Raw genomic sequence first — 24601 nt, 5'->3', positions numbered from 1 at the left:
TTTATGCAGGTCTGAGATTATGTTTCGTTTTTTGATAACCTACCAGAAAAAAAAAACGCACAAAAATATTAACAGTGCCTTTTACAAGGGCATTAAACAAATGTCAAACATAAGAACAGTCCTATTGATACGATACTTTTCATCTTGAACATGTTACTACTGAGAAAGTACATGATAATTGTAGTTATTTAGTTGAATTTATTTCCGTTTTCTCAAATGATGGTTCATCTAGTTGTGGTTGTCTTGGAAAGTCAGATGTAATATGAGGGTCCGTGAGTCCTTTATTCAACTCCCTTCATGAACTCCAGGAACTCTGTGAATGAGAGACACATAAAGGACATTAGAATCTCTCCAAACTGGACTAACACTTAGACATGTACTTTCACATCTGCTTATCAATGCTGCTTTGCAATATCAGTAAAAACAATGAAACAAAATCCGCATAGCTGTGTAGATGTTATAAACTGACACTACGTTAATGAATTTATGCGCAGTAGTTGTGTTCACCATGTACAATCATTTTTAGTCACATCATTTTTGACATTGACTAGTTGTAAAACTCTTTGCCCTTTTAAAAAATATTTCACATTTCATTCATGTAAAATCATGGCTAAAGTTAACTGGTCTTTGCCCTCCATATCCTCCTTTACAGGCCTCTTAAACCTACACGTGACTTTTTTTCACTGTGTTCTACTGCTCACCATCATAGTCGATTTTGCCGTCATTGTTTCTGTCACCATCCCTCATCAGTTCCTCTATGTCATCCTCAGTGATAGTCTCTCCTGTAGACTCCAGCATGTTCTTTAACTCCTCCAGATCAATATAACCATCTCCATTCCTACAGCAAATAAATACATGAGGGTTTTTTTCCCTATAAATTCTGTTATACTTCAACTCAATGTTGTTTTGAAGGCCTCCAAATTTAACCAACTTAGTAATTAACTTCATAATTGACTTTTAAGTCTTACTGACACACCGGTTATCACAGTCATCGCAGGTTGTAAATTTTATGTTTTGTCTCACTTGTCAAACATTCGGAAGAGCTCAGCCAACTCCTCCTCTGATTTTCCTTTACTCTCCTCTTTCATGCAGCGCACCATCATCACCAAGAACTCATCAAAGTCTACAGTACCGCTCCCTGTGGAATCACACATGCAACCATATTATCACAAAATGTGTACTCCACATTTTAGGTTATGTATTTCATGAGTTTTTAAAATAAAGACAGAGATTTGGTGGTTGTTTGGAACATTATGTATGCTGTTCCTGTGTGACTGAGTTGGAGAACCTTCATATGGGTTTCCATGTAAAGTTGTATAAAGTCAGCAATGACCTTATCTCACAGTCTTACCATCTTCATCCACCTCATCGATCATCTCTTGGAGCTCCTCTGGTGTCGGGTTCTGGCCCAACATTCTCATCACCTTCCCCAACTCTTTGGTGCTGATGCAGCCGTCCTCTGCATCCTGGACGAAGATGTCAAACGCCGCCTTAAACTCTATAGGCACAAAGCAGTGGTGTTAAAACACAGCTCCTTATGGGGATGACACTGACCATGGTTTGAATCATGGGGGGGATTGGGGAGGTCTGACCCCGTAATTAAGACTTGGACCCCCCCCCCCACCAAAAGAGGTCGAAAAATTTATATATCCTATGCTATACATCCCTGGAGAAAGAGTTGACCCCCCCCCCCCCCCCCCCCCCATTGTCACTGGAGTATACAGAAATTGATCATAAAAATCAAAGTGCTCACCATTTTTTTGCTCCTCTGTTAAGTTCTCAACCTGACAGGAGAGAAAACAAAACAAAAATTCAGTGAGAAACTACAAATGTTTGGTAAATGCCAGTTGTTGGTAATGATAAACTAGCGACCGTGACTGAGATGGTGACCAGTTAACACCCCTAACGTAAAGACGCTTGTCTATATGAGCTCGAGTAATGTAACGTATCCTTGTATCGCTGTTCCGCTGGATGCCTCGCATCAACACGTCAGCCCATAAATAAATCCCTGTCATTCTTTGATCTGTCGTCATCTCGGGGTCTAATGGAGTACAGGCTTTAGGGGGTGCGCAAATTACTCTATCAGTATCTCAGACTACACGGGTTCTCCTTGAACTCAGCCCAGGACCTGTTTGGTAGTGCTGTAGTGCTCTTTACTCTGGTGAAGCATGAGTGAAATCTCGCACAGCTTTCTTCACCTGCTATTCTTGTCGTGCTGTCGTTGAGAGGGAAGGTATTTTGTGTCACTGGCACTGATCATGGGCTGACGAACAGTTGTTTGAATCTCCAGCTGTCCAGTCCGCTCTTAGTCTTAACCAGCCTTTGTTCTGTCGCTGTCATATGGAGAAATCCTCTTAGAGACCTCCAGACCTTCATGGTATGCGCTAGACATATGGGATACCCGTAAAGCTAACTGATAATTGCTCAGTGTCAGTTCAGTCTACATAACGCTGTCATTATCAGCTACCCTGATGAGCTATAGCTGAGAGAATGGGCATACCCAACTAAGCCAGTTTTAATCCATTATGACAACTGATAAAATATGTATACGTTATATAGTCATTTGAAAGTAATTCAGTGTACTCTATGTTACAAATTTAAGTTGTAAAAATTGATGGTATATATTGTTCACAGTGTATGTGACATGGAAATTCACAAAATACTGGAAATATTGTGTGATTGTCCCCTTGCTCCCCCCTGGCCCCAGCTTGATTACTGCTTTGCCATAAAAAGATAGTGATGAATGGAACTTTCTCATGTGGCACGACCATGTTTAGTGTGGTCTGCCCATGCTAATATCTCTACTCCCAGTGCTAGCCAAGCAAGCCAATCAGTGCTTAGGCATAGACTGTATCCCATCCAACCTGAGAATTTATCTTTTTTTTTTTTTTTTGATTCGAAAACTTCATGAATATGATTGTAGGATTTTACATTAATTCAAACCATACACACACTTGTTTTACTGCACTGCTGTTAAGTTTAAAATGACTTGCAAATCAGTATTGTATTACCATGTACTTCTCAGTATTATCAGAACTGTAATTAAACCGTTTGTAAATAGATGTAGAGATTAACAGTAGTAGTAAGTAATTATCAGTTCTTTGAACCTCTGCTGGATTGTGAGCAGACTCTCTGTCCCTGTCACATGGTTTTTAATTGTGACCCCAAATGTGACTTTAGACTAAGCAGAGCAATTTTGCACATCTCCCCTGTCACTGATAGATCTCCAAAGTATAAAAAGAAAAAAAAATCTGATGAATAAATCCAATGAATAAAGTAGTCAACCCTGCCTCTGCAAAAGCACTTTCAAAAGCGTCTGTAACAACAACTCTTAACCCTTACGCATCATATGTAACACTGTTACTGTATACTTTTGCCATGAATTAAATTACTTTTTCTTCCTGCAAGTTTTGGCATATTGATTTTGCAGGACAAACAAAGATAATTTGCTGTTTATATATATAGCACTCCATGAACCATCAAAGGAGACTGAACTACACGGCCTGTCTCCACTCACCGCGGCTTTGTATACATCATCCATAGCTCCTGCTGTGAAGCTGTAGCTGTAGTCCTTCCCAGGTTACTCTTAAACGCTCCCACTGCTGCAGCCTGAAACAAAAGGCATCTGTTCTGCCCTTTATTGTTGAGGGCACATGCCGTCAAAAAAAAAAAATCCTGCCATCCCACGTCATCCCACTCTTCTCATCATGAGAGAGAGAGAGAGAGGGAGAGAGAGAGAGAGAGAGAGGGAGAGATAATAATAGAAGAAGTGAAATGCAGAGCCAGTCTAACAATAGGACTTAGCTGTAGTGTTTTACTCTCTAACAGCAGTTCCTCAAACCTGAAAGCTGTATTATTATGTGGATTGACAAACTTCTAAAATGACTTTTCTTGTTATATTTTTTGCTTATGTTTCGTGTGCTTTCTCTCTTCATTGTCAGATGCCATTTGTCTGAAATGTTTTTTTGTTTTGTTTTTTTTTTTGTAATGAAATTTCTGTCCAACTTTTCCTGAGTAGAATGCCTAAAAATGATGTGGAGTGCCCTGCTTGTAAAATGCTGTTTGGATCAAAGAACAGTGACTGATGAAACTGAAGACTGAAAAAAGAAAAAAGCACTGAATATCTTGTCAGTTTAATGGATTTTTTTTTTGGGGGGGGGGGGGGGGGGGGGGTTAAGGGAGGTGGGTGATTATTGGTGTATGGACTTGTGTCAGATTCGCCCTTGACTGGAAATAATATGATAGCTTCACCAACTTATCAACTGCCAAAGAGAGTGAGAGAAAGGGACAGAGAGAGAGGGAGAGAGGGAGAAAGGGAGAGAGAGAGAGAGAGAGAGAGAGAGAGAGAGAGAGAGAGAGAGAGTGAGAATGTAATGATAAATCTCTCTTGAGGGCTGATAGAACAACACCTGCCATTGTCAGGCAGCTGCGACACAGGTCACAGGTCAACAATCAAATCTCTTCCACAGCTCTTAAAATACTCAGAGAGTAAGTCACAACTAATTTGAGGTTGCAGAATAATGTCTGAATAATGTTTTGCTTATTTGGATGAGGTTTAAAGTCATGAAAAAAGATTGAAAGATGATCATTTTTTACACGGAACTGTTTCTAGAGCACATTTTTCATGCTTCTTAGAGAGTGTGGGTGGACAGATTTGCTGTAACCAGACAATATCTGATTCACATGAAGTCATGAACAAACTACTGTGTTTACTTAGAGGGTCATTTAAAGCCAAAATTGTATCAGAATGTATGAAGAGTAAAGATGACATTCAGGTGCTCATGCCCCACTAACCTAAGTTTGCTCAACTTCAACCTCAGTTCTAATACCACATACTTGGATTTCTGTAAATGAAGTACCGGTGATCAGTGTCAACTTTATCTATTCTAAAATCACTTGTTTGGCTCTCATATTTGTCCTGTTTTGTTCTATTCTTGTTAAAAAAAGTCACAGGTGGGGGTGCTGAACCTTAAACACAGGATGTTGTAGGTGTGTTTTTTATTTACACATGTAAAAACATTAAGTAAGTATGGCATATTTTGTGACCAACACCAAATAACAGGAAATGGAGGGAAAGACAAGAGATGAATTAATTTATAAATTACTGAAGGATTCTGAGAGCAGGAAACACAAATAAAGACGGGACTGTTTATTTAATTGGGCTGTGGGAGTTTGGTAATTTTAGACAGAAGTTAGAGACAACAATTTTAAAAAAAAATTGTTTTGAACCCCCTAACATTTTCCTGTGATGCAATCAAATTTACAATATTTTATGAGATATCGCTAGACTGATATTTACCGCTTCTCTTGCAAAATAAATTGTAGTTGCCTTACTTACACTCTGCGGTATAACTGAGGCAAAACTGTAACAGAGTGAGGGGTGAACATGCAGTGAGCTAGGGTCTCAAAGGAGAAAGAACTTGAAGAATTTCCCAGGAGTGTGGTCTCAGTGTCTCCTTGGCTGGCTGGAAGTTAGTACACAAAGCGTTCTTTCATTCCAGAGACCAACTTATTGCAGAACATACCCCTGACAATGTTTCTTTTTCTACTACACTGTCAAACTTACACTATCAGTGGTGTGGGACCAGTAATGAATTAGAGATAAAAAGAGATTTAAAGATGTGGTCTTTTTTGTTTGTTTGTTTGTTTACCAGATTAAATCTCTGGAGCGTTAAAATGCTAAAGACAAGCGACTGGTGACGTCAGCATAATTGCTCTTCAAGATAAGATTTTTTTTTTCCACCTGAAAAGCCCTGTTAGTTTGTTTGCTAGGCGCTGTGGGTTGGCCCAAGTGGAGAGTGAGAGTGAGGTTTTTTGACACGAATGAAAGGGGGCCTTTGTTGAAGATGTTTTCCTTTTATTTTTCCTCCCTCCCTCCTGCTTCCTTTTCCACTCCTTCCACCTCTCGACTCTCACCTTCATAATTTTTTTTGGGTGGGAGGTTGAAAAATTATTTCCAAGGGGCAGCCGGTATAAAGGTCCTGCAGAGAACTGAATCCTCAGACTCCTTGAGAGGGCTGTCCTTCAAGACCAGGAGACTGAAGGTGGGCTTAAAATGTCCAAACTTGTGGTGCTGTGTCTCTGCTTATGTGCAGCCACAGTAGTCATAGAAGGCAAGCCAAAGAGGCGAGCAGAACCACCGAAGACTCCCAGACCCTTTGAACCAGATTCACCTGAGTTTGATGATCTTTTCTTCCCAGGTAAGCATGGCTTTCAAACAATAACATAGGTTCAGTAAAAGGAACTGCTGAGGGTATGTCAGACGTCTATGTGCTTAATGGTTTATGATGTGTTGGTCTAGATTCACTAAAGCATAACCCTTATTTGCTTACACTAGCTAAAATTCTTTGATCTCTCTTGTCTGCTAAACATGGATTTTCATGTAGGTTGGACTTGGTTGGTCTCTAAAATGCTGTTTGTCTCTGTGTATGTGCGTATGAATGAATGTGTGTGTGTGTGTGTGTGTGCATGCCAGGGATTAGCTGGCAGTGCGCGGTGAATGGGATCTCTCTTTATGAGGGGGCTGTTTGGTCTCCAGATCCATGCAGCGTTTGCGAGTGTCGGAGAGGTGCAGTGAACTGTCGCCCCATCACCTGCACTGAGACAGGTACAGGAGAAACTGTAAGATTATCTCTGTGCCCTCTTCTAGATTTTCAGTCCATCAAAAAGTATTTTTGTTTAGTGGATATCCAATCTGGATATCTGGAATCTGGATATCCAGCACATTCCCACAGGATTTTGGGAAAGCATGACAAAAAGGTTAATTGGACCTTCTGATTATTAACTCACTGTCAATTCAATATCTTTCCACATTTAGCCTCAGCTGCTCAGCAGACAGTTAGCCATAAGGCTACGAAGCTAACCCCAAGTGCAGAGAAGAGATTGGAGAAAACAAGCAAGCGCAAGACTCATCATAGTCAACCTGTAAATGACAAGAAAGTCGCTGTGGAAGAGAAAAAAAAGAAAAACAAGACAACTGCAATTCCTGTCAAAACAGTGGCGGTATGTGGTTGTTAAACATATGGAATAAAAAAAAAAAAGCTTTTACAAAGTAAAAAAAAATCAACACATGCACTGTTCTATTAGATATTTATGCTATTGTTTTGCAATCCTTTGTGTTAGGCACCTCCAACAGTCACCAAGAAACAAGTGCCAGCACAGAAGAAAAAAGAAGAGGTGACTGTGAAAACAAAGACCCCAGGAGGGAAGGTTCACTTGTCTAAGGCTAAAGACGGTGTTGTCAATCAGAGAGTTGCTGTGACAGACAACAGAAAGATCCCGCAGATTGTGAGCCGACAGCGTGTGGATGATGACGATGATGACAGTGAAGACTATCTCGATGATGATAGCGATTATGATGACGACGATGACAATGGCAACATCTCTTTCTTGAAGCCTACTGCCCCTCCTGTTTTTATAACTACCGGTAGACCAGTGGTGCTACCCACCAGAAGATCAACTGTTTTGGCCTTTGAAAAACCAATGGTGCCCCCCAACAAAAGACCTGTGGTGTCTCCCACCGGACCCCTGGCTCTCCCCACAGGGCGTCCTGTTGTTCGAGCAAATCTCCGGCCCACAATCCACTCAGCTCGAAGAACAGTTTTTATGGAGTCACTCCCAGCTGGCTGTCTGCTGTCAGAGTCTCTCATAGCCTGTGGGAGCACTGGGATGACCCAAATCCCCATTATCAGAGATGCTGGAGTTAGGACACTCTACCTGGCAGGTGAGGTCATTGGAGATCCATAGAATGTTAACTAAAGAAAGATAATGAAAGAGAGGGAAAAAACTGAGGAATAAAACAAGTGAAGGAAAAGGATCCTGTAGAAGAACGGTGGGAAGCAGATTTATGAGGGACTGAAGAGCATCAGTGAGGGCTGTAAATTAAGAAATTTTTTAAATTAAGAAACTTCCAAACTGAAATCTTCTCTTTAGTTTCTAATTGTACTTTATTGAGTTGGCAGGTCTCTCTTGACAAAGTGGTACTATGGAGACTAATCTGGTAAAATGATGGTCAATAAAAAATAAATGAATGGAGGATAATGGTTGGATCAGAGAAAAGTGCACAGGATAGAGTGGGTGTGTAGGTGATATTGAGTTTCTGTTAAAGAGACTGACAAGTGAGTTATATTAGATAACTGGATTCCAAGGGTAGTAAGTAAATAGCATTTCACTTGATGAGAACAATTCTTCTCTTTATAGATAACAAAATCAGTAAGATCCCCGCTCGTGCTTTGGCTGGTCTTCCCAACCTGGAATGGCTGGATCTGAGCAAGAATAAGTTGGACGACTCTTCGTTGGGCCTGGACCTATTTCAGGTGAGTTGGGTCATGTGATAATCATGCTTTATGTATATATTGATATTAATGGTGCTTAAAAATATGAATGGTGCTTAAATTACTGTTACAGTGCCATTGTGTGCATGCCCTGTTAATGTCTTATTTTAGCTTGTAATGCTACACAATGGAAAGTGATATTTAGCAGACAGCTGAGATGTGTTTGCTCCCACAAATCGTGGAGTCTGACACATTTGAGACAACTCTCACTTGGATGTTGTAATAAACACGAGAATACTTTCAGTCAGCAGATATACCACAGCCAAAAGTAGTGTGCAAGTTTCTGATATTTACCTTCTCTCACCGGCACGCAACGACCCTCAGGCGCCAGGCACTGTCTTTGCTGGAGACTCCATATGACAGAAAGCAACAATGTTGTCTATCTGTGAATGATCCAGTGTTGACAAAGGCTTAGTAACATGACTGGCTCATGTGAAATAATCTCGTTCGGAATGTACGATGTAGATATGTAACCTAACCTACGTCAGAGATCCGACAGCATCAAGCTGACTATGTTTGCACTGACAATGTAGCTGGAGTTTTCCAGTCTCTCTCATATGGCTTGGGCATTTGGATCATTGCAGAATCTGACAAAGTTAAGGAGACTGAATTTGGATGGGAACAACCTGACCAAAGTACCTGCACTTCCCTCGTCTCTAGTGGAACTCAAGATCAATGACAACAAACTTCTAGGCCTTACAGCCAACAGCTTCAAGGGTAAAATTCATGTGAATTTCTGCTTGATACTTGCTCGAGTGTAAAGTCTTCGACTGCTATAAACTTTATCTAAAGAAGCTTCGAGAGGATCTTCGGGTCTTTCTTTATCTTATAAAAGTTTCGTGCGTTTTCTTCAAGATGTTCATGTTAGAGATATTGAGTGTGACTGTGGGTCAGGTTTGCTGAGAAGTGTGATAACTTAAGAAGCACCTGAGGATGAAAGCATAATTTGAAGTTGTCCCCACAGGCCTGTCCAACTTGCTGACGCTAGAACTGGAGGATAATCATTTTCATGATGGCAACGTCTCTCCTCTCACATTCCGGCCTCTGAGGAAACTCATTTACCTGCGACTTGATGACAACAAGTTTCGAGCTGTTCCCTCCGGACTCCCTATCTCATTACAAGTCAGTACAGTGTTTAAGTGCTTGCTTGAGCCTTCGAGGAAATCCTCCTGAAATGCAGTTTATGCTTTGGGGTTTCTTTGTAATCTTGCCAATAAGGCAATGACATATGTTTTCAACATGCAATCAATGCCTTAAATAACCACGTTTATGTTTCTGTAAGTTGTACACACTGCCCTGTGGTTGCAGTTTTGCAGATGAATAGTTCTCTAATATTTCAAGAGGCTCAGTTAAACTCAAGATATAACCTGTAATTACAGAGGACAAACTGTGGCTGAATCAAGGCCCAAAAGACTGAGTGATGTGGACTGGGTTTGTGTCTTACATTTTCTGTTTTTGTTTTGTGTTTAACATTCCCTGTGTTTCCAGGAATTGCACCTGTCTGACAACCGAATCGAAGAAGTACACGCTGGGCCTCTCAACAAGACGGTTAACCTGAGAATTTTGGACCTCAGCCATAACCGCATCCGCGAAGACCGAATAGCACCAAGAGCATGGATACATCTGCAGTGAGTTTAGAGTAGTGTATTAAGATTAAGAGGACATTATTTTTGTTCCCTTCCCAAATGACAAGTTGTGAACCTACCTCACAAAATTAAAATGGTCTGAAGACTACTATTTTAAATAAAATATAAATGGTTAAAAGCACACATTCACCTGACTTGAAGATGCCTTTGGACCTCATCCAAAAAAAAAAGTTGGGCTTGTTGACCATGTGCAATGCTGAACTGCCACCTTGAGGACAAGTTTAGCAAAGCAACTTGAATCAAGAATTTGCTCATATCTACATTTATTAAACCGAAAAGCCAGAGATAGTGGTACAAACTTTGATAAACAGCATTTTTAGCACTTCACAGTCCCACCTTTCTTTTTCAGAAAACTGGAGTCCCTGGACCTGTCCCGCAATAAACTGGTCCACGTGCCTTCCTTCCTGCCTGTCGGCTTGCGCCAGCTCACATTGCACCACAACCAGATCGAGCGAATCCCTGGCTATGTGTTTGCCCATATGCGGCCAGGCCTGGACTCTCTACAGCTTTCCTACAACAGGCTGCATGAGGATGGCATAAATGAGGTGTCCTTCTTAGGCCTGTACCACTCCCTGAGCGAGCTGCTGCTGGACCACAACCAGCTGCGGGCCATCCCTCGTGGCCTACTGCAGCTCAAAACCCTGCAGCTCCTCAGACTCAACAACAACTATATCAGGTCAGTCTGCTCCTCACGGCCCCAGTTTCCCTCAGAGCGACAAGATTCAGTCCCATGGCTCATGTTGATTTGAGAGATGTTAATTTATGGGCGGATTCCCATTAACGGTAGATTTTATTGTCCAAAAGAATTTATGCAGCTCTCTGTTTCTGTCTCTATAAAATCTCAGTAAACTTCAGTTAGTTTTCAAAATATGGATTCTGTTGATAGATTAATGTGAGTGAAATGTCACTGAGGTTGTCTCTGGCTCTATGTCTCTCCTTACAGTTACGTTCCTCTGAATGCTATTTGTGACACAACTGTGAGTGAGGACTCCCCACTGTTATCAGTGCACCTAGAGAACAACCTCATCGATAGACGCCTCATCCCTCCCACTGCTTTCTCCTGCATCAAGACCTACCACAGTGTCCTTCTCCGGCCACAGAGATATGAGGAACACTACGAGTAGCTCCAACAGGAATAACTAGAGGCTGGCTCTCCGCTTCTTTACAAGAGCAAGAACAATTTTCCTCCTAAGGTAGCCCTAAAACTACTTTAGGAACCCCTGTTTCACTTAAACTACTCTCACAGTTTAATCATAAAAACACCCTGTCACTCCATGTGTGTGGTTTTTATTTTCATTTTTATAACAACTTATAATAGTGATAATGATGTATATCTTTGTCATTAGAGTTAGATTTCTTTTATGTGTTCTTTTTTGTTGTGTTGTTCTTTTATTATTAATTATTATTATTATTATTATTATTATTATTATTATTATTATTAATTTCCCACTCCACCACTGTTGTATGTCAGTGGTTCCAGCTCACTGTTATAACACTGTTTAAAACTGATCATGTCACTATTAAAATTCTTCAGATTAAACATTAACATCCAAAAGAATCTTTCTCATCCTTTTCCAGTAAGCAACAAAAATGAACCCTTTAAAATAAATGAGTTATCCATAAACTTTAGCACAAAAGATACACCCACAAATTGTAGGGGCATTTGGTGGAGGAGTTGATTATACTGTCCTCTGTCCAATGTTCTCTTTCTCAGCTCTGATGTCTGTCTGCTCTCATACGGGCTCCAGCAGGGTTTTTGCGGTAAGAGAATATGTTCGTCTCTGCGTTAAGAGAAGCGTTGTACAAATAGATTTTTATTACCTCATTGTGACTGGTCAGCCTGCTTTTTGAAGTCAGTTGTCAGTGTCAATAAGATAGTATTTTCATATTGTTCAGACGTCAGTAAACATGCACTATTATTTTGAGGTAAGTTTAGACATCATTATCCCAAAAAAGGTCACTTGGTAAAATAATTTGACTGCAGTCATTTGAAAGCATCTGAAATCATAAGGGCATTCAGTTTAGCTTGGCTAAAACAAAAAAAAGTACTTTATCACTATGAATTGGTACAACCAGTACATTGGTGAGTTTGGAGAGTTCAAAATAAACCATGTCATTACAGATTATGAAGGGAAAAGAGTACAGTTACTGTGCTGAGTAGGATTTTCATTATTCTTATGATAGTGCTGGGCAGTGGCAGCCCATGCGAGCTCTATTTCTGGCCAGTGCTGTGTTCTCCTTAAACTGGTTACGCGATGCCACAAAGTGCTTTATTTTAAACATCAGAGAGGAGTTTCATCCAGATTTGTTTTCCTTGGGCTGTCTATTGATTCTCTATTTATGTGTATATATTTCCCAGACCTTTGTGCATTAAGTTTTCCAGGGTGTGGGCATTACATCAACTGAGCAAAAAAAACTTCTTTACATTAAAAAGGGAATTTGAAATGGTTTCACACTCAGTACGGGGACAAATGAACTAATCACACAGCAGTTCAAAAAAAATCTGCATCAGAACATAGCTAAAAAAGTACATTTAGTTAGGTTTCCAAGTGTTTTAGTAACCCGTGGACAGAAAATGTTTTTAAAGTATTTAGATCATATTTCTCTCTCTCCAACTCTAGATGTTGGTTGTGATCCTTATACTACACATTCACTGTGCTTGAGAGAGAGAGAGAGAGAGCGAGAGAGGAGAGAGAGAGAGAGAGAGAGAGAGAGAAGGAGAATGGTGAAAAGGGGACTGGTCAATTCGGCTCAATATACAGGATTTTCCTTTTTTGGTGACTATCCAGTTGTTTGAGTAGCAGGTAGCCTGCCATTTTGCACTCTGTACCGACTCTGCTGGCAGACGGACTTGTTGGAACATCATTCATCACAATGAAACAATATTAATAATAATTTCAAATTGATATCGATCAAAAAATCGCTGCCTCTACGAAGTCACTTTCTGGAAATCAAACCACATCCGCTTCAGGTAGGTCAGTCACTTATTCAGTAATAAACTTTTTGTGTATTTTCATTCTTCCGTCACCGATGAACGCTCTGTGCCTCTGCATCGATATTCTTAACTGAAACTGAGTCTTTCAACAACTTTTCCACATTCGCTAGTTCACCTGCTGCGCGTCCGAAATGACTTATAAGAAGCTTATCATACAAAATGATCGCCACGGTAGCAACCGGGAACAAAGGCTTCCACTCGAACACTGTAAAATGGTTTGACTGAAGGCAATTGTTGAAAATTGTTATCGCACAAAATATGCATTAAGGCTTGTAATGATCGTTTTACAGACAAATTCAATCACTGATGTTACTGTGATGTTTTATTAAACATTAATTTACTTTAGAAAATGTCACTGAAATTCCAGGTCATAAAATTGAAAAAATTATCGTATTGTTGGAATTTCGGTGTAGCATATTTGGGCAGGTGTTCTGAGTCCAAAAACCAGATCTCAGTACCAGCAATTAAAATAAATATTGTCATCAAAGAAGTCTTCCTTTTGGTGTCAGCCACTTCCAAATAAAGAATTTATTTGGCGACTGCAGTCACATAATTACAGTCGGCTTTGTGTCTGGCCGTTCTAAGCTAAATGTGAAACCATTTGGTTGTGGATTTCAGGTCAAAGGGATGGACCAAGAGGATGTTCTATGGATCATGTAGAAATATGTTGTCTTCTTTGCCATATGGACTTTAGTTGTTGACCAACAAGTCCACAACAGGTCCATATGACTGTTCATGTTGACTTTTTCATACTCTGAAAGTCTTCATATTGTTTTTATTTTTTCTACATATCCGTTTGACTGTTTTTATGGAGAACTGATATGGTCAGTGAACTTCCCTCCGCACTCCTCTATGGTGACGACAAATGACTCAGAGCATAAGAGACCCAGGGTGCTGTTACTAAAACAATCTTTGATACTAGCCAGTAATGTGGGTTCCACAGGCTCTCTCTCTCCCTCTGTGGTAAAGGGTGTGGGAGTTAACTTCCAAAGACGGAGGGGGGGGGGGGGGGGGGGGGGGGGGGCATTGCAAACCACACACAACACGTGGCACGACAGAGTGCTCCACACTGGAAATCCGCTCAATGATCTACAAATCTTTATCAACAAAAGATGTGCTGCTGAATCTAGTGCTTCTTTCTTGATGAACTTTTTGTGTACTGAAACATCAGGTTAAACAAATCCTGCATTTCCTTTCATTTACACTCCTTTTACTATGTTGTTACAGCACAGTGCCAACTACTGGCAATGTAGTTTAGTTACTATGATGGCACTGTTGCTGTTAGTGACAGTGAGTTCACATCGAACAGATGAAAATTACTAGATTGTTGTGCCTTTACTGGACACTGTACCATATAGTCATGTGTCCATAATGATGTATCGTAATGACATATTTTTTCACATGGGTTAGAAAGACGTGAAGTTTAGAATAAGAGATTGCAACACCACCTGGGCCTGGGCCACCAGTGGAGAGGCAAGTCAGTCTACCCAAAACCAATGTTTTGTCCCAGAATATTCTGTGCAGGTTCTGGAAAATTTCTGATGCTTTTTAAAGGTGATGGGCAGACAGGTTTCTTAAGAAAATACACACTTGCAGATGTTTTGAGGCTTGGCAGATCTACCCAGACAACTTTGTCTTTGGCTTCTTTTTGTTCATGATTTCATATTGCCACTGATACTTTGTGCCAATTTAACTTGGAAGTTCTCAGGACATAATGAACTGTGGGCTTCTTGTGGGGTTGCATATCTGGATTATAATGACATTTGACCATGATCAAATTTCAGATTCAGGGTAGCATTTATGGTTTAACCTTGAATATGGGACACACTGCGGTTGCATTAACACTTTCTTTCTTTCTTTTCTCTTCTTTCTTTCTTTCTGTGCTTCTTTCTTTCTTTCTTTCTCTCTCTCTCTCTCTCTCTCTCTCTCGCTCTCACTCACTCCCTCCCTCTCTCTCCCTCACAGGACAAAGCCATATCATTGTAACACCAACCATGGGGCCTTTTATCACAGTCCTTCCACTGCTCACCATAGTCCATCTGCTGCCCCTTTCTTTGGCTCTACCTTTTGAACAGAAAGTATTCTGGGATTTTGGGAAGGAGATTGACGTGAAGGATCTGATGATGATGATGATGAAAGATGAAGAAGATGGGTCTGCTTTTGAGCCTGAACCACCAGTACAACCTACCTGTCCTTTTGCTTGTCATTGTGGTCACTGGGTCGTTCAGTGTTCTGATCAAGGTTGGTGGACAGGCTTAATTTATTGAAGACACAGAGATTTACCATTCCTCCCATAAACCAGGGGGGGGCAATAATCTTCCTCCTGGAAACCAAGTTCTGCTCCAACTTTGAATGTCTGTTTCAGTTAATGAAATCTTTGAAGAATCTCTGCTCATAAGAATTGTTTGTGCTAGACTGAGACTGAAACAAAGTTCTGCAAAAAGAGCAGCTCTCTTTTACTCATTATTTACTTTGACTGTAAACCACTGTGCTGTACAATGATTCAGTTTTAAATGAAAAATATGAGAAAAGCACAGAAAGCAAAGACCACATTATGTAGCAATTATGTCGGGGTTCATCCTTTTGGAAGATAACTCTGTCATTTCCCTTATCATATCCTATATTTTCCCATAAGCCAAAAAACAAAGTCATTTGTGGTTTTCAAAAGTTTTACACATCATAGCGTGAAAATGAATAGAAAACTGTATAGATCTTCAGCTGGCAGGATCTGGAGCAGATGGGCAGGAAATTTAGAGAGTCCTGGAATTAAGATGAAAGAATGAAAGATGTTATAGCAGCATCAAAAGCACCACAGAGAATAAGAACAAACCATTCTAACAGACGGCTCCACAGCATGAGCCTAAATAAAAACGAACCCTGAGACATACAGCTAAACGGTCTCATTCTCACCTGGTGGCATCTGAGGTGTGGATGATAATCTGAATAGTGGGAAAACACAAATATTCTTAGCAATGTACGTTTAATGAGCGACCATCCGTAAATGAGGCAGAAAAGTGATCATTTCTAAAGATAAAATCTTTATGCATTCTTTGTTTATATAAGAAAAACAGATACACTAGTGCCACTGAGTTCAAATTACAGGAAAATGAGTTTGTTTTCTCCTTTTTTTTCTCTCCACGTTGTCATGTGCTACGTGGACTTATGGTCATCTGGCTTCATCTTAATTACATAGGGAACTTGCGAGGGAACGCTAACACACAACAGCAACAGCACTGTAAAGCACATCCATTCAAGCTTAAAACCCAGAGAATTACCTAACATTTTCAAAATTACAGCCTGCTTAAAATGTTGCCCGTGAACTACAGTAGCCTTAAGTCTCAAAAACTTTCAGAAAGACTTTTTAAAGTCTAATGTTCTCTTTTTTCATGACTGAGGAGAATTATTTATGTCAGTAAGCTGTAGATCATTGTAGATTTAACGCTGTGAAGCTAGCACTTTTTGGAATCTTAACACTACATCTTAATCTAATCTTAACCCTAACACTACAGTACTTGCCTTTTCTCCAGAAAATCAGCAAAGATTAACTACTTGCCATTTTTACAGTCAGAGAATAAATTTGGAGCTGGACTAAACAAGATTTTCAGTGAAGAACTAAAAATGCTGAAACTTAGCTCATGTCTGTCTAAGCATTATATAAAGTTACATAAAGTATCTGAGAACTAATAAATATGTGTTTTTTACTTTATTTTGTAGGTTTGCATTATGTTCCGGATTATGGAATTCCCACTGATACCCGTCTCTTTGACCTCCAAAGCAACAATATCCTAGAGATTAGGGAGGGGGACTTCAAAAAACTCCCCAACCTCTATGTAAGAACCAGGATTGGAAATGACTTGGGAAAGAGAGCATTAACATTGTTAAGAAAAAAAATTTGAGAATATTGATTTTCTCTCTATCAGTTCTACTGTGTATTAAATTGTACCTTCCACTATCCTCTGTTTAAAATCTTTTCCTACTTAGTCTTTGATTCTAGTGAACAACCAGATCTCCAGGATTCATCCACGGGCCTTTGCACCACTGAAGCGACTGCAGAGGCTCTACCTCTCTCACAACCTGCTGACATCCATCCCAAAAAATCTACCACCTTCCCTGGTGGAGCTGCGTATTCATGACAATCGTATCAAAAAGGTTGCAGCGAGGACTTTCCTTGGCCTGGCAAACATGAATGTTATTGGTGAGACATCAGCCTAAGATGTTTACTATTAGGCAAAGTAAACACTCTCAAAATGCATTGGTATCGTATTTTCATTACAGAGATGGGTCGGAACCCCCTTCAGAACAGTGGCCTTGAACCTGGAGCATTTATGGGCCTCAGGCTCAACTTTCTTCGTATTTCTGAGGCAAAACTCACAGGGGTGCCAAAAGGTAACTAAGATGGCATAGCCTTTTGCAGTACTCTTGATCTATCTGTCACAGCAACATACTGAATAATAATAATAATCTATTAAATTAAGTAACTGAGGAAAATATATCTAGACATGGAGATCCTTCTAGGTTCTAACACGTTACTCTTGCCATCTACAGTATTACGGTGTAATGTGTATTGCTGTGCGTGTCAAAATTTATTTGTAAATTTATATTCACTCTGCAACACCCCCATCAGACCTTCCTGACACTCTTCATGAACTTCATCTGGACCACAATCAGATTCAGGCCATTGAGCTGGAGGATTTGAGTCAGTATAGACAACTGTACAGGTATTAAAAATAGCTTTTTAATCATCATGACTTTGGATTCACATATTCCAGCCACTGTTATTTCATGCTGGAAAATGTATTTGACCAATAATTTTCTTAATCATTTGCATTACAACGCCGGCAATGTGCCATTAAGAACATTTCTTCTTTCTGGGAAAAAGATGTAGCTTTTGTACATACAATGAAAAGAATTCCATTCAAACATTAGATATTAGTGTAGTTTTTAGCTCCATATGGTATTTTTATTGTTTTGAATCATTCTGTTTAGAACCTTGGAAAGTATGATAATGTTCCACCCGCGGAACTGAACTGAACTGCAAAGGAATGCATTGAACAATGCTACCCATAAACAGTCTGGGGCAGGTTTTCAAGACATAAGTGTAGGTGTAACAAACACATTCCTCTCTTTGACTGGTTAGGCTGGGCTTAAGTTTCAATCATATTCGCAACATTGAACACGGCAGTTTGAGTTACCTGCCCAACCTACGAGAGCTCCATCTAGACAACAACCGACTGTCCAGCGTCCCCTCTGGGTTGCCATTTATGAAGTATCTGCAGGTGAGGGCTGAATCTCGGTATTACATCAAAGCGTGATTAGTGCTACGTCCGACTCTTTTTCAGCACTTTCCATTCTTTCACAGTTCAGCCAAAAACTTGATTTTTCTTCTTGTGTGTTTTCTTATTTTAAAACATTTGCGTTTTATTGTAGGTGATCTACCTACATTCCAACAATATCAGCAATGTCGGTGTGGATGACTTCTGTCCTACAGGCTTTGGAATGAAGAGGGCTTTTTACAATGGTATTAGCCTCTTTGGGAACCCAATAAACTACTGGGAGGTGGAGCCAGCCACATTTCGCTGTGTCAGTGACCGTTTGGCTATACAGTTTGGCAATTATAAGAAGTAAAGAATAAGAGTGGAAATGCTCCCACAGCTCACCGCAAGGGAAACTACAAAAAAAGTCTTCAAACATCTAAAAGAAAACAAAGAGGAGTGCATAGGTGCATGGCTGGGGTGAAAATAAAGCCTGACATTTTATTTTTTATTTTTTTTCTCAATGTTCAAACACAAAAAGGTAAACATGGCAGGAATATTGAAATTTTGTCAAATTCAGCTCGAAACAGAGATGACATGCTTATTTCTATCATTCAAAATGACTTACAAATATATAAGAACTGGACTGGAAATTATCTTCTCAAATACAGTGAATAATCTACCAGTGTATACTTGACATTTTCTCTTATTAACAAAATGTAATAAAACGTAGACGCATAACAAAGCATATACATTTCAACATTAACATTTGAAAGCTGAAAAATCAGTGCTTTGATTTTTATGAACACTATTCAGTTTGTTTTTCATTGGTTGAGACAATGTGTTCCACAGTAAACACTCTACCACTGGCTGTCTGTACAACCATTATGCAAATAGCTGAATAAATACCTGGGTTGTATAACAATCTGCTTTTAGTACTTTATTGCATATATTTTATAAACACATTGAGTATATCATGGAAAACATATTTTCTGCACACAGAATATGTTGTGCCATAATTATTTTTAAAGTATCTCAGCAGTGCATTCTATCATTTGAGTTCAATTGTCTGGTGCAACCTGAAAATGGTTAACACAGGAATGCTTTTCAGAGACAGGTTACACCCATTAGGCTTGGCAGGGTTAGGTCCCTTTAAGTAAGGTCCTTAAATGTTTGGACGACTCAGCTGAAAATGGATTACGCTGAACAGGTAAAACAAAAAAAAATTACATTTCGTTCAACAGTTTCATAACTTTGTATCTTCTTTTGTTAATGGAGCAAGATTGAAGTAGAAGTTGTAGCAAACTAAATGTAGTAAGCTTACGTCGTAGTAAACAGCGACACATGCAGTGAATCAATTGTGAGTCAACCCAGTAAAGAAATGACTGTAAATTAACAGTCCTTTGTGTTTTCTGACACAGTATGCTGTTTGAAAAAAGAAAAAAAACAATCAAACAAAATCTCAAATGACTAGTAATCAGCATCTGTGCCGTGACTGGTTTTCATACATCAGTATGTTGTGATTTGTGTTGTGACACTATAATCTGCTGAAACCATGGTGATACTGTAAAAACAGACACTTCAAATCAAGTGTATATTGCAACTGAAAATATACATAAATATTTATAAATGAATTTAAATTATAATTCAATTTAAATCAATGTGGAAGATGACTGAAACCACTGCTTGGTATTTTATGATACGTAAAATGATGACGAGCTTCAGTGGTATGTTGCATAACCTGTTTCCAACCTCACCTGTAGAAGGCAGGCCTCCCCTTCAGCTGATCGGACAAAGAAAAACAAAAGTTGTTATTTGTGACGTACAGGTTGAGGACATTGTGGCTACCGCCCAGTTTGGAGACTTGATTGAGTTCTCTTACCCTGTTGGATACTCACACTGGGGTGTATATGATGGAGATGGATACGTGATTCATTTTGCTGTTTCAGGTGAGAATACTTGTCAAACCCAAAGAACGTAAAATATGGATTCCTTGGTTAGGAACTATGTTGGAAAGTGGATCAGAATTAGCCCTTCATGAAAGTATAGTATTTATACAAAAAGACTAATGTGTTTATAACACATATATGAAATTTTGATCAAAGTCAGACATCACTTTCAACTACACACCATGATGAATCAGTTTCATAGTTCAAGCATTCTGTATTTGTGTACATACTCTTTGTCAGAATTCTTTAATTGCTTCAGCTAAATCATCACTCAGGTGCAATTTCTTAAACCATGGCTGGTAGGTTTGGCACCTGGTTTAGCACTATGATACAAAGCACCAGTAGCTGTTTCCTTTCTCACTTTTCCCCAGATACAGATAGAGATAATATCTTACTGAAGCGCAACAATAGCACAAAGTTTTCAAACATATAAAAATCTACAGTTCGCCATCATGTTGTGTTTAGACAGGAAGAAATCATTTACATTCATGGCAGCCATTTGTAAACCGCAAACGGGTTTTAACAAGAGGCTCTGTCCCTCACATTCCGATACAGATGAAGGAGAGGTGATGAAAATGTTCCGCAACTCCTTGCAAACAATCTTCCCTCTCTGTGGAGACCTTCTTCTGGGGGAGACCAAAATACGCAGGCAGCTCCTCTCCGAAGTGAATGTGCCTTCAGGTGCTCATGTCTTAATCAGCAATACTCGTCATGCTCGCAAACCATCTCCAGAAGCTGAAATGAGACGGCGGCGTGATGCCTTACTGGACAAGGAGCTTACGTACAATCTTTTCACGCTAAACTGTGAACACTTTGCCACCTTTGTACGTTATGGTGAATCTGTCTGTAATCAGGTAAGTCTAGGCAGATGAAAGATTGAACTAATGTATGTGATTATGTTGCATTATTCCACTGGATAAGAAAAAAAAAAGTTTGTTAACATCTGTGGTTACATTGGGCATAATTAGGCATATATTATTCATATTCTAAGCCCCATGTTTTAATCACGCCTTTATTTACACTCATCCTTTTTAAAACAGATTCCAGGAAGAGCAAAAAATACTGAACTTAAAGAAGCAACGGAAGTGTTCCAAGGCCTTTTATCATAAAAAATGCCAACGAATTTAGAGAAAAACAGAAACAAAAGGAAAACAAAAAAGAAACTTGTTCCTGTCTTGAAGAATGCAATACTCCAGAACTGGTAATGGCCAATACCCTGCTTAGGGTCAGATACATTTTCAGTAACATTCATGAAAAAGACTTAAAAGTTATCCCTGTATAAAACTGAATTACATGTTGATTTACATGTATCATATTCGATGTACTGACATATTGGTCAACCTATTATTTAATGTAATTTTTGTAATCACAGATAACACCACCTTTGGTTGTAGCATTTAATAAAATTGCACTGAACTGATTCATGTTTATCATAATCCAACTTCAATAACAAAGCACCAGTGTCAATTCAAAATGAGTTTCAATAGCTGTTAGACAAACAAAAATGAATTAAAAAGTGACAATAAATCTGCAGCTCATAAAATTCATTCTGGAAGGAACACATACTAGAGATTTTGTACATAATGCCTTTGACATACATAAAATGTCCCCTTGAAATTTCAAGTAAATTGAACATCTGCTACCAGGTAAAATGACCCTTGTCACCAAGTGCATTTTTTTAAATTTAGGTAAGACATTGTACCAACATCAATGCTTTAATCATTCCAGATGCTATTTATTCTTGTCCATCATAAGTATCCATAAATGTGTGCAAAACTGTGCATAAAACAATTTATGATTTGGAATCTACAGGAAATATTGAATCAGCACGCCAAATTTCAGAACTCTGGTCGTAAAGAAAAAATGCGTACTTTAAAGGTAGTTTCCACTAGTGCTAAATAAACTCTAAACAGAAAAGTTTTGGGAATAGGAAGCTAAGATTTTGGGATATGTCATGTCAGAGTGTATTTTTCAAGACAATATATTATCAGCCAATTCTGAGATGGTGTGGTGGATGCCTGTTATTCAAATGACATGGAATGACCCAGCACATAAAGATCAAATTTAAATGACACAAATGTATGCGAAGAACATGAAAGGAAATTATTAAAAGACCATTAAATGTGGGCAACACTAAACCGCAGATATAAGCGGAAATGATCTCTTGTTGCATGTTGATCAGTCTAATGACCACAAGAAAAGGACCTGATTTGGTCTTTTAAGTTGAATCTTTTCAGTTTAACTTAGAGTAAGAGAGTGTGTGACATTTGATTCATGTATTGATTTTCTATATTAGTTTAATGACACATTTGATTTATTGATTGATGAATTGATTAATTGTACATCGACACCATACGCAAAACACATTTTGTCCATGACTCATACTCAAGGGAGGTGTAATAACATTGTTGGTTTAATGTCAAACCCCTACCTGGACCCCAGAAAATGCAAAAAGACAAAGAAAAATTCCAATCCATAGCAAACCTATACTGCCAAAAACTAATAGCCAGACTGAAGTTGATTTGGAAATGAACTGAGGGCTAACCTTCCTATTGTGCTAAAAAATAATTACATCCATTATGTTATGAGTCAAATTGACCTGCACTGTATAAATACGTCCAGAATGTATTAGTATTAGAAACATCTGAATCTTCAATTACATTGTCCTCTGGCTTTGAAATATCTACTGTTTCTGAAACCTCTTTCACTGTCAGAGTTTTTTACTGTCAGATTGTTGGAGCTCATTCTTCTCCTTCTCCATCTACTGCAAAATCTGCTTCAGCACTGAGAAGAAATGTGGGAAAGCTCATTTTTACCCAGACAGAATGATTAGGGTTAGGGTTAGAAAGGTCAGAGGACCAACAGGATGCCATGGTGCCATTCATGAAAATGAATAAGTGCACTCATCACTTGAATTGGGGACGACTGGATAAATGCTGGGTGCCATTCGTTTACATCCTTCTAATAGTTCCTGTACCTGATATAGCAGGACGATAAGCACAACAGTACACACTGTCAGATGACTGTCTCAAGGACTGCAAGTAACGGTTCAAGGCATTTATAGGAAAACAAGCATGACATAGTGTCATTTTCAAATGTTTTGATATTTCATGTCAATGCTGTAATTAATTGTGTAGGTTAATGTGATTTTGTGTCCATAAGGTACGTCCAAAACAAAATTTTTGTTTCTGTGACAGAAAATTAATCTGTCTGTCTAAACATGGTAAACATGTAAACAAGTAAACTGGACGTCTCCTACCAGTTGAAATGACCCTTGTCACAAAGTGCATGAAAAGCATTTTTTTAAATTTAGGTGAGACACTGTACCAACATCAATGCTTTAATCATTCCAGATGCTATTTATTCCTAAAGTACAATAAATGTGTGTAAAACTGTGAAAAATCAGCTCTGTACAGTCATATTTTCTTGACTTTTTATACCTCTAAATACGGTTAAGACAAATTTTGTAACCATGTTTGGGCCTCTATATCTATTAAGCCATTCCATCCATCAAAAAATAAATTATGATTTGGAATTTACAGGAAATATTGAATCAGCATGCCAAATTTCAGAACTCTGAACATATTCATGGCCAAGTTACTGAGCTCCAAAGATCAGAAAAATGCCCGTGATTGAAAAAAATGCTTAGTGTAAGGGTAGGTTTCAATAAATAAATTCTAAACAGAAAAGTTTTGGGAGTAGGAAGCTAAAATTTTGGGATATTTCATGTCAGACTGTATTTTTTGAGGAAAAAAATTATCAGCCAATTTTGAGATGGTGTGGAGAGAAAGATTTTTCCAGTTTGGTTGAAATGAGATGGAGTGACCCTGCTGCTATTGTTTACATGAGTGTTTGTGTATTACCTTTTTGTTAATTATACTGGGAGGTGGAGCTAGCCACGTTTTGCTGTGTCAGTGATCGTTTGGCTATACAGTTTGGCAATTATAAGAAGTAAAGAATCCATCCATCCATCCATCCATTTTCTCCCGCTTATCCGGGACCGGGTCGCGGTGGCAGCAGGCTGAGGAGGGTCGCCCAGACATCCCTTTCCCCGGCTACATCCACCAGCTCCTCCTGGGGGATCCCAAGGCGTTCCCAGGTCAGCCGAGATATATATTTCTCCCAACGTGTCCTGGGTCTTCCCCGGGGTCTCCTCCCAGTTGGTCGCGCCCGGAACACCTCCATAGGGAGGCGCCCAGGAGGCATCCTGACTAGATGCCCGAACCACCTCAACTGACTCCTTTCAATGCGGAGGAGCAGCGGCTCTACTCCAAGCTCCTCCCGGGTGTCCGAGCTCCTCACCCTATCCCTAAGGGTACGCCCAGCCACCCTGCGGAGGAAGCTCATTTCCGCCGCTTGTATCCGCGATCTCATTCTCTCGGACACTACCCAGAGTTCGTGACCATAGGTGAGGGTTGGAACAAAG

The 24601-nt window shown here is 39.4% G+C and overlaps 4 protein-coding genes across 4 annotated transcripts; 3 read left to right on the top strand and 1 right to left on the bottom strand.

Moving 5' to 3' along the window:
* Positions 1 to 281: 281 nt before the first annotated feature.
* On the bottom strand, positions 282 to 3541 carry LOC115820601 (troponin C, slow skeletal and cardiac muscles-like). The gene is made up of 6 exons (XM_030784227.1): positions 3518 to 3541; positions 1754 to 1784; positions 1352 to 1498; positions 1024 to 1138; positions 702 to 838; positions 282 to 313 (listed from the first exon to the last, which is right to left on the bottom strand). Exons 1-6 carry the CDS (start codon positions 3539 to 3541, stop codon positions 282 to 284), a joined length of 486 nt encoding a protein of 161 aa, XP_030640087.1.
* Positions 3542 to 6055: 2514 nt separating this feature from the next.
* Positions 6056 to 11103, top strand: LOC115821329 (extracellular matrix protein 2). Its single transcript, XM_030785154.1, has 9 exons — positions 6056 to 6200; positions 6650 to 6759; positions 7123 to 7723; positions 8200 to 8315; positions 8918 to 9050; positions 9298 to 9455; positions 9822 to 9961; positions 10329 to 10655; positions 10923 to 11103. The coding sequence occupies exons 1-9, from the start codon at positions 6056 to 6058 to the stop codon at positions 11101 to 11103; spliced, it is 1911 nt and encodes a 636-aa protein (XP_030641014.1).
* Positions 11104 to 14968: 3865 nt separating this feature from the next.
* bgna (biglycan a) lies at positions 14969 to 18599 on the top strand. The gene is made up of 7 exons (XM_030784359.1): positions 14969 to 15215; positions 16689 to 16804; positions 16956 to 17169; positions 17250 to 17360; positions 17599 to 17692; positions 18112 to 18250; positions 18402 to 18599. The coding sequence occupies exons 1-7, from the start codon at positions 14969 to 14971 to the stop codon at positions 18597 to 18599; spliced, it is 1119 nt and encodes a 372-aa protein (XP_030640219.1).
* Positions 18600 to 19418: 819 nt separating this feature from the next.
* On the top strand, positions 19419 to 21284 carry LOC115821328 (phospholipase A and acyltransferase 2-like). The gene is made up of 4 exons (XM_030785153.1): positions 19419 to 19436; positions 20055 to 20175; positions 20731 to 21029; positions 21216 to 21284. Exons 1-4 carry the CDS (start codon positions 19419 to 19421, stop codon positions 21282 to 21284), a joined length of 507 nt encoding a protein of 168 aa, XP_030641013.1.
* Positions 21285 to 24601: the final 3317 nt, after the last annotated feature.

Source organism: Chanos chanos, chromosome 9 (assembly GCF_902362185.1).
Source record: "Chanos chanos chromosome 9, fChaCha1.1, whole genome shotgun sequence".
Taxonomy (NCBI): domain Eukaryota; kingdom Metazoa; phylum Chordata; class Actinopteri; order Gonorynchiformes; family Chanidae; genus Chanos; species Chanos chanos.
Note: the sequence above shows the minus strand (reverse complement) of the source record. Positions and strands in the feature narration are given on the sequence as shown.